Source organism: Corvus brachyrhynchos, unplaced genomic scaffold (genome assembly GCF_000691975.1).
Source record: "Corvus brachyrhynchos isolate BGI_N302 unplaced genomic scaffold, ASM69197v1 scaffold87, whole genome shotgun sequence".
Classification (NCBI taxonomy): domain Eukaryota; kingdom Metazoa; phylum Chordata; class Aves; order Passeriformes; family Corvidae; genus Corvus; species Corvus brachyrhynchos.
In genome coordinates this window covers 1436033-1446763 of record NW_008239767.1, presented here as the reverse complement: position 1 = coordinate 1446763, position 10731 = coordinate 1436033, and the positions used below count along the sequence as shown (strand labels likewise).

At 37.5% G+C, this 10731-nt stretch overlaps 1 protein-coding gene across 3 annotated transcripts in view; it reads left to right on the top strand.

The window, feature by feature from the left end:
* ELOVL4 (ELOVL fatty acid elongase 4) overlaps window positions 1-10731 on the top strand; it is a 38250-nt gene that overhangs the window by 18895 nt on the left and 8624 nt on the right. For all 3 annotated transcript variants that reach the window (XM_017742845.1, XM_017742843.1, XM_017742844.1), the window contains exons 2-3: window positions 1395-1582; window positions 4861-4941. In XM_017742845.1, the coding sequence (XP_017598334.1) occupies window positions 1395-1582; window positions 4861-4941 (269 nt within the window). The remainder of the gene's footprint in view (window positions 1-1394; window positions 1583-4860; window positions 4942-10731) is intronic.

The following is a 10731-nucleotide window of genomic DNA, read 5'->3' as shown; positions in this document are numbered from 1 at the left end:
CTTTCCCTAGATCACAGTCTTTGTTTATTAGAAATAGAGGGCCTCATGAAATTCATTCCCAAAATCAGGTTCTAATTTATGGCCTTAAGAACAGCAAAGAAAATGAGAAAGAAGTGTAGGAGAAGTAATGGCAGCGTTGTTCTATACTTTCCTCATTGCATTGCAGTTCCTCATTTTCTTGATAAGAAGGGTTTTCTAAACTACTGGTTGTATGCCTGGGATCACAAATTAATTTATGGTATAGGAATTTTTCATGGCCTTTGACTTACAATTCTCTAAAAGAAACTTGTCCTCTAGGTAAATCTCTGGGCAGCTGCATTTGTGAGTTTACCCCCAGCTGACTTGAAGGCAGGTTTAGTTGTTTGAGCTTCCCAGGGAGCCCTGTGATGTGATTTCCATATGCACAGGAACTGGCCTAAGCATCTGGAAAATAATCCACTTAGTGTCATGGAGCTGTGCAGTATCTGAAGTTCTGATAGTTATGAAGTAGTTACCTTTTATCTCTTGTTACAACTTGATATTAGCCTTCAGGACGTGGGGGGGGGGGACATGTGACACATGGGACAACATGGGCACTAGGTAAGGAGGTGTCACTGCAGTCTCAGCTCCCTCCTCTAGAAGAGCTGTCTTCTAATCTTAGATGTCACTGGTTCATCAGGCTAAGACTGCTTTTTCATGCTGATCCAGAACTTAATATAGCATATTCTCAGCTCTGAAATATGTGTAATGTAACTGGATCCCATGAGTGACTGAAGGAGACTGTAAATAAAACCTTTGTTTCCCATATGGCAGCACAGATTGACTAGAACCATCCCTTTTGAACTCTTCTATTTGGTTGTTTTCTGGTAACATTGTTAGTATTCTATGTGAAACATGAGACTGACCTACAGCAAACAGCAAAGGTTATCATCATACAACCTGTACAAAATTGATAGGAGACTTTCTAATGTCTAATTTTAAACTAATAAAAGCTACTGGTTTTATCAGTATTTTGCCAAATTTGTGTATCTTTCATTTGCAGTGGTGTTGAATATTTGGTTATATTGCCACTGCAGTCACTATTCATCATAAGCGAAATTTGTTTGGGGGGATTAGTGGGTTGATTTGGTTTTGGGCTCATGTGATTCTGTTGCTTTATTGTTTTGGATTGTAGAACTTGACAACAGAGCTTGAATGACATAATGAATCTCTGTGTGAGGTAATGTGATATAGTGGGGTTTTTTAAAAACTATTTTCTTTAACCTTCCTAGAAAGAATGAGTGCATTGTGTTTCTACTGTCTGATGCAGCTATTCCAGGAGAAAATAATACTTAACAAATTCAATGCTTAAAGTGATGATGGAATATATTTCATTCAGACCTTGTTGACTCCTTCTGTTTGCTTCACTCCCCCAGACAAACGTGTTGATGACTGGCCCTTGATGCAGTCTCCATTTCCAACACTGACTATAAGCACTATTTATCTCCTCACTGTCTGGCTGGGCCCCAAATGGATGAAGACGAGAGAGCCCTTCCAGTTACGCTTCCTGTTGGTTGTTTACAACTTTGGAATGGTTCTGCTCAACTTCTTCATTTTCAAAGAGGTGTGTATGCCCTCTTGCAAGAGGGAATTCTTACTGAGGTTTGAAGATGTCAGAATGAAAATGATGTTGCATATTCTTGATGTCTATTGAGAGCGAATGTTTTGGACAGACTTTTAAAGATGTGTTTGCCTTGGAGGTATTTCTAGAAATAGGTAGTTTCTGTTTGAGAATAATTGCACTAAATGAGTCTATAGACAGAATTTGTGTTTGAGGTATTCCAAGTTCTTCTTAGATTTATATTAGTCTAAATACTGGAGAGAATAATATCTGTAGATTTAACACTTGTAACTGATACTTTTAAAAAAAATCTTAATAATCCTAAAGGGTATCAAAATGTATCTTGTTAGAAATTGAGCTGTTTGTTTATGCTTTCAATGTGTTTATAATTTTTAGAAATTCAGATGTCTGTTGTCTGTAGTGAGGAAAAGTATCTTGTCTGTAAGTTATCTTTAAGAATAAAAATGAAGTGAACTATATCTTTAAATAAAAATAAAAGGATACAGACTTCTAATATTTGTTTTGCAATGTTCTGAGTGTGTTAATTGTAATACATTTCAGTGTTGCTGCATTTTTCCTTTGTTGGATTTTCTGGACAAAGGAAAAGAGTAGTAAGACTGCAGTGGATCAGCTGTGTAGAGTAGGTAACTGGGATTACTTAACAGTTTGGTAATTATTATTCAAGGATCTCTGTACAGAATATGCTGTGTATGATGATGCTAAGTTTATGCTGCTGTGACTGCTTATGTGGATCAGGAGTTGTCTTCCTGGAAGACCTCTGAACATGGATTTGTAAAATCTGTTTCCAGAAGTAAGCAAATGAAGAGAGCAGTTAAAATTACAGCATTGCAGAACTGTCTGGCCCGTTCTGTACTTTTGCCAGGACAAAATGGCATATCTGATGATGATCTGCATTTTGACCCTTTCCCAGAGCTCCTAGCATAGAATCATTAATCATGAAATGATTTCAGCCTCTCTTTAAGACATGGTTTTGTAAAATTTTAGCCATCACACCTTAGTCATCATTTTGTCTAAATTGTTTTCCTGGCCTATTAACTAAGTAATGAAGTACAACAGGTACAAAAAAATTTAATGCTGACATGCAAGCATAGTTGAAGGAAGATATTAAATCAAGTCATCTTGGCAGGCTAAAACTGAAACTCCTGAAATTAATTCCACAGTGTTACTGCCATGCCTGTCTTTTTCACTTATTCTTTTAAACTGGTTGTTTTATCCATAAGCTGAATTCTACCAAACTTGCAGTCAAATAGTTTTCAAATCTATGTTCCTTACAGGATATGTGTTAGTAGAATTTCCAAGTCACTGAATTAACATAAAAATGAACGGGACTGCAAATACGTATTTGTTGTTGATATGCTGAAAGCTCATAACTTTATACACAGAGGTTCTAGTTTCCTTCTCTCTCCTAATGGGAGGTTGTTATTCAGTGGATGTTAAGGCAATGGATACAGCATTTCCAGGAAGTGTCTTTTCTTGATTTTAGAGATTGATAAGAGGAAGGTGTTCAAGTTTCAGTTGTTCCCTTTAACGAGGCAACTTCTGCTTCCCTCTGCATGAAGTTTACAATACCACCATGCCACTGTTGAAATTCACACCAGTTTTAATGTAATTGCTGAGTAAAATGATACTGTTTGTATTTTGTAAGTGATGGTAAAGTTTCCAGACACTGCTAAGAACAGAATTTGAATATGAAATGCCTTTAAACATTATTTAAATAACCATTCTGATGGCAAGTTCTTTTGTTCATATGTGTTAGCTGATGTTAAATAGTAAGTCATAAAGCACTGCAAGTCTAGTGCAAGACTCTCATACGTTGAATTCAAATTCAGGTCCAAATTTGGAGCAAATTTTTCTTAGAACATGCAGAAGTCACAAAGGAGTAGACCCTATTTTGCCGCAAAATCATGAATTTCTTATTTTACTTCAAGGCAGTCTGGTGAAGTCAATTTACTGCCTTTTACCAGGGGAACCATGGTTGAGTTATCCAGTAGGTCACAGTAGAGAGTGGTTGGTTTCTGTAACAGTGCAAACTAAACTTTCCCTGCTCTTCTCTATTAGTACTGGATGTGCTTGTGCCTGTGTGGGACCACACTGGAGTTCCAGTTAGTTACAGTAGTTTGTAAATGGACTTAGATGATGCAGAAGTAGTTCAATTTCTTTTCTAGGGTAATTTCTGTGGACAGTTCTTTCATTTACCTCCTTTAACACACATGTGCAGCAAGTAAGTCCAGAGGTTCACAAGGCTTTGTATGTTGTACACGAGACGAGATAACATTTGTCTTTCCATCTGACTGCACTCCTAGTGCTGTGTGAAAGATGAGACACCAAAGTATACTCAAGTTCAGTCTGAATAAGATGCAAGTCAGGTTAGTGGTAAGAGTAGTAAGTCCCTACCCATGAGGGGTTTTTTTTGAGATCTTTTTCTATCACCCCAATTTGCAGGTTTTATCTGCTCCACTGCTGTCTCTCTTTGATCCTTAACAGAGTGGGATTACTGGGCTTTAAATATCCTTGGATCATAACATTTATAAATGTCAAGATTAGAAGTATTACTTGAACTTTGTACAGCTCTAGACAAGTGTACTTCTTTCCAGTGGGAACTTGCTCAAATGTCAATTTTATCTTCTCCTGTCCAGTTTTTGCAATGTGCTTGGTTTGAAGAGGCCCTAGAGGAGCACTTAAATTGCTTCAGGCTATTTTTGTTGGCACAAAATGGGGAACTTTTCTACATCAGTTTTCCCTCACTGTGTTTTGTGGGTGTTCAGCTTTGGCTGTTCAAAGTGTTGGTTTTTTTTTTCTGGATTTTGATTGTTATACATATATATACTGTATATTGTAGATCCAAGTTATCTAATCCCTGTCCCTTGAATAGTGTTCTCTTGAATCTCTGCTGGGAATAGCATTTCTGTCACTTGTAGTGAAAGCAATTAGGTATTTTCTGTTTCTGAAGCTAGAGCCATCAGAAAGAATATCAGTGTCTGATTAGCTTAAGGTCATACTGGAATTTGTTGTACAAGGCTCTAATTATCTGATACATGCAGGAAAAAGTGAGTACTTTCTTTTTAATTTATGAGAAAAAAAGTGCTTTGTAACAAGTTGTTAGTATTAAATATTGGCTTTCTTCAATTCTCAGGACTAATAAGAATATTTTAAGTATTTCTGTTCACTTAAGTTTGATGTAGAACGAAATTTGCTGATAATTGTTATAAATGTGCTTTATGTATTATATTTCCCCTCATGTATGGCTTTAATATTTTCAGTTGTTCTTGTCATCAAGAGCTCGAGGGTACAGCTATGTCTGCCAGACTGTGGATTACTCAGATAATGTTTATGAAGTTAGGGTGAGTATTTCTTTTTTGTATTTGTATATGAATGTGTGTAATATATAGCACTACATGATGGTTTAAGCCTTGTCTGAAAACAGTGTTTCCACAGCTGCTGTCAGGCATGACTGTATCCCGTTACATCCTCACAGGCCACTTCAGGTTTGACTACATTGTACATAGCAGGTTTAATCAAGGTGCATCAGCATATTTATACTTTAATCTGACTGCTACAAGTAAGGGCAGTCTTAAAGATACCATCCTTGGCTTCACCCACAGTTGTACAATCCAGGGTAAACTTTGTGCGCATACTTTGGTTCCTAGATTTGCTGAAGTTTCTGATACCAGGGTAACCACATTAAAGGTGGTGTGTTCTGGCTAGATCAAAGCAAGCGAGATTTGTCATCTTATCTTGTGGTTGCACTTCATCCATACTGGTGAGGCAACTCTTTGTCTTCTTTAGCCATGTTTGGCTTTGTGAGGTCTTGCTGGCATTTGGCAAATGTATTATCAGTACATTTCATTGTATAATCTTAGATTTCAAATATCTGGGCTTTGGAAAACATCCAAATTAGAAGCAAAGTGCAGATACTTGTTCATTTTCATAGTGCTGTTGATTAGCTCATGTACTAAACCTTATCTTCCAGTAGAGCTGACACTTGAGAATCTCTCAGCTGTTCTTGCAAGTTTCATGTACAGATTAGAACATGTTCCTGAAAATGCAGTGAAAGTATGGTATAGTCTAAATGCATTATGTTTATAGCACAGTTTAAAAAATGTCTATGAGGTGGCTGTTCATGGATAGTGTTACTCAAAAGCTTGTGCATGTGGCAGGGGTGGTAGTGAGAACAAAAGGTTTGAGTCTTACACCTTATTTATAATGGCTCATACTGCAGAACAGCTCTGTGTGTGTTTTTATTGGCCTTATGGTAGTTGCCAATCTTTCACCTTTGCTGGTATGGTGCTCTCACTATTTCAGTCACTAGAATGATTCTGTTAAAAATTTTGTTGAAAAACAAGATCTAGCAAAGTATAGCAAGTACTTGACAGGTTTGGGGCTTTTAATAGATAAGCGAAATAGAATGCCCTTGTACGTAGGTGAGTGACTTTGAGGACTGGTATGGCATATATTCAAAGAATTTTTATATTAGCTAAATACGAGCAGTATTCTGTTTCATAGCCTCACTTTTAGGTGCTCTTGTTTGTGGGAGGCAGTGGAGAGGTCAGACCTGCTCAAAAGAATTATCATCCATTTTGTTATGACAAGCAGAGCATTACTATACAATAAAATAAAGGCAAAATGACCTGAAGAATGTATATGTACTATATCATATGCCCAGAAAGGAAGGGTTGCTTTAGCAATATGTACTCTTTTGAGTTCCTGACTTTTTAATATTTTTTTAATTTTTAAAATTTTCCTTATCTCTGAAGTTTTAAGTTGTAGCGTGTTCAGTTTGCAACTGAAGGAGTCAAGGAAGGAGGGAAAGTTGAGTTCTCTCAAGCTCCTGCAGCAACTGTATAGTATGTTATCAGCCAAAATTCTTATCTTGATCATTTTCTGGTAGTTCTTTTGAATGAATTCTCAGTTAGGTAAATAAGTTGCAAGTAGAAAATGATACTTTCCACAAGTGTACTTTGTCTAGCTGAGGATTCTGGGATACATTTCTGTCCTGCTTTACAGTATATCATGCTCTGCATTTAGAAGGTATGTTGCTTTTTGACACTGTCACACAAAAATAAAAGCCCCAAAACCCAAACTTCTCAAGATCTCTTTCAACATCATTTTTCATAATATAAACCTGAAAAAGCAATATTAAAATGTTTTTACAGTTTTGAGTATAGAATTTATAAGCATCATCTCTCACACCCTTTTAAGCACATCTCTCACACCCTTTTAATAGATCTAGATACTAAATGTCTAGCATTTATTGGCACCAGATTTGCTCTGCAGAGAAATGCTTCACTGCAACAGTAGAATCAATTACAAATGCAGTGACTGTATTTGCAAGAGAATGAGTAAATAAATTCTGTGTTGCTGAGATAAAGAAGGTTGGAACTAACTCACATGGAAACAGCACTGAGCCCAGAAGGCATGGAACATGTTCTGAAAAGCAGAGCTTCATATATGACTTTAATTTGGGTCTTTGAAATTTGGAACAAATATTGAGAAATGTGAAACTGATTGTATATAGTGGTCTAAATGGCTATGTAGGAGCCTTGGTACGGCCTCTGTTTCTGGCTTTTTGGGAACGTGCCGCTGTGATATTGCCATCACACTGAGTGGCCTCTTTTGTCTAAAGCTCTTGATCAAAATAAGGGGTCAAGAAACCATCCTTTGTCCTTCAAGGGAGTATGGAAAGCTCCCAGAAAACAATTTCAAAAAAAAAGAAAAAAAAAATTTGGCTCTCCTGGATACCAGAGAATGTCTTTCTCTGCCTCTCCAACCCACATCATCTGTCAAGACAGTAAGTCAGTGATTTTAAGGGAGCAGTGTAAGGGCATGTGGTGGCACTTCCCCTGTACAGTTTAGCAATGCCAGCAACCTGTAGCTCAGGCACCTCTTAAGTCACCCATAGCCTCTTTGGTTTTGCCAGTTTTTAAGGGGATATTTTTCCATGTATTTGTCTGTATTTTCTTCATGTATTTTCTTCAACTTTGTCAGTCTTCTGGCTTTCACTGATGATTGTGTAGGTAGTTTACACAAAATTTGAAGAAACTGGTCCTCCTCCTTACTGTTTTGAACCTACCTATACCCGTTAATCTCATTCAGGCTCCACTGGCTGTTCTACAAGAAGCAACGGACAACTGGAGCAAGCAGGGATGAAAATTAAATTCCACAACTGCAGAAACATTGGCAGAAATAAACTCCTTTGTGAAGGACTTATCTGAGGGATGTAGGAGGTAGCCACCTTACTGACTGCTGGCGGGAAGTTGAGTGGTTTTATTATGAAAAAAAATAAAATGTTCATAGTAGACAAGAAAGAAAAAGGGGAACAAATCTCTAAGAAAGTATTTAGAGGTATCTACAGATACCTCTTGGAAAAACTTTTTGGTTATAGCTTAAGAGTCAAAATAATAAATGCAAAGGGCTGAGGTGTTAAATCCATACTTTGTAGTACTCCTTCAGTACTTGAAGTGAACGATTTTGTAACACTATCTAGCTTAATGTATGTTAGTGTCTGTGAGTAGTCATTTCCCCCTCTGCTTATATTTGTGTGTCCTTGTTTCCCAGGTCAAAATTCATCTATTTTATTAGCATTTCTGAAGAATTGGGAATTCAGGGCTGTGTGAATTAGTTCTTATTTTAAGTGTGCTGATTGTAACTGTGAAGCTGAGCAATGGTTGTTTTCTGTATTGTAATTGTAATCTGCATTGTTTGTATTTATGTCTAGAGCTTGAGTGGTTTCCTCTTATGAAAAAGGCATAATATATTTTAAACTTAAGTGAACTTGACTTCACAAGTTCTGGAAACAAAATTCTGTAACTGAAAGAGGGAAGACTTCACTGTAAAAGCCACTTCAATTTTTCACATTGCTGTGACCTTCCAAGAAGTACCTGTCCCTTCATATCCCTTAATGGATAACTGTCTCCAACCCCAAATGAGGACAAATGGTGCAGAAACAGAGTCCTGTAATAAAACAGCCCTTCATTCAAAAACCCTGCAGCAGGCAGAGGACATGGGATTGGACCTCTTGTTGACCCCCTTAATCCTCAACTGTAATGTAATCTTTCTGTGCCATCTGGTGTTTTAACAGACTTAGATTGGTGCATATGAAAATTACCAGAAAATATGTGGTTGTGACTAGTATGGTTCATTACAGGAATGTGCCATTTTAATGCATGTTTTCTTTTCTTTTCAACTAAATCTTTCTCGCATGCTGTGTCCAAAGAAAGGCTACAAGTTAGGTCACAATTTCTGATGCTTTGCAAAAGAAGTTTAATAGTAGCCACCTACTCCTGACACAGCTTACATATCAGTGTATTGTTCTACTCTATTTCTGCCCTTTTTCACTGATTTTATGCATGGCCTCGGGCAAATGACATCTGTTTCATTTTTTTCTATAAGCTAATGATGAAAACATCTGCAGAAGTCACTGGAAGTACTGAAATAGATCATCAGTACACAAAACCTATCAGGTTTGAGAGTAAATGGTAGAAAATTTGATGATAGTAAGACAGCAAAGAAGCTGACAGGCAAAAAAATCTACAGGAGCACAAAATCAGCAGGTATAATCCTTCAAAGAATCCTGTTGTTTTTCTTAAGTGATGGGAAGCATTTTGATCAAAAGTTCAGATTATTTTTACCCATGGACTGTAGTTGCTTTCTGTGCTAGGTGGACTTCAACAGAAGAGCAATGAGATGTGTTATGTGACTTGTCCAAGAACATATACTGAACCTGTGGCATCTTGAGCATAAGAGAGAAGGATTTTTTTAGGATTTTTGTTCACTTATATTTTTCTCTATGTCACAGTAAATTGGCTATTTGCATATTGGCTATTTGACTTATTGTTCCCCTATTTCATTAACAAAAATGTCCATTTACTTTATAAAAGATTTTATGGCAGTTTGCTTGTAACTGACCTACCGGTCCTCTAAAAGTTTGTTGGAAGGGAGGACCTCCAAAGAGCTGAAGTATTGCAGTGCTGCATTGTCATTTTTATGGATATAGAGTCCAAAGTGTTTATTGTTAACTTACGAAATGAAAAGATACTTATCTTAATTGATTTAAGAGATGCAACTTTAGCAAAGACCTGTAAAAGATGCTGGGCTGTTATGCTCAGCCATTGGGTGTGAGACAAACCTTGATGTGGGTGTTATTAAATACCTAGCTACCTGTCCCAGAGGCAGTACTGGATATTGAGCAATATATATATGTATATATATATATATATATATATGGTTCCTGCAGCTTGCCTGTGTGTCTGGGAGCTCCAAGATCTGTGGGAGTCACTTTTCTGTCATTAAGCCTCTCTCCAGCTTTAGATATTAATATCTCTTTGTATAAAACTGAAGAAATCTGCCTCCTCTTCCCAAGACCTGAAGTGGGCTAAATCACGCCCAGAGAGTGAGAAGGGCATTTGTTCATTAATGGATACATAGAAGGCTGCACTTGGGCAGCAGTAAGATGTGCAGTCCCTCTGGAAACTGCAGAGCCTGCAATGCAGATATGCAGCACTCTTCTCCTATGCTGTATTTTTGCTTCTGCTGTAATTTCTCCTAAACTGTTTGCCAGACCACTTATGGCTGTGACAAACTTAGTCTGTGGAGAGATGTTGTCCTTTCCTACTGGTTTGAAGAGGTGGAGGAAAACACTGTGCAGGGCTGTAGCATTGTTCTCTACAGCTCATTATGATTCCCCTTTCTCTCACCTAAGAGTATGTGTGCAATTGGGAAGGGAAGCTACTCTGTGTTAACTCTTTTTTTCTTCTGTCTTCCCTGGGGACTGAGGGGGCAGTGGGGTTATTTCACACCATGTTAAGTTAAGAAAGTCTGATATACCATCAACTGAGTCCTGAAAGACAAGGTGAACTTCTCACAAATAGCTGTGTTGTGACATTGCCTGCTCTCCTTGCTAGTGGTACCAATTCCAACTTTTTTTTTTTTTTCCTTTCACTCTCTGTATGAGTCACCATCTGGTCCCACCCTTGCATAACAAGCTAGATGACTTACAATGCCAAACCTAGACTTGTTGCTATGTTTTGGGATCTGGGAGGGAGTCCCTACCACCACCGTACTCCCATATCGTAGCATTAGCATATTGCTACAGAGGGCTTTACTTGCTTTAACAATATCCTAATTTCAGCAGG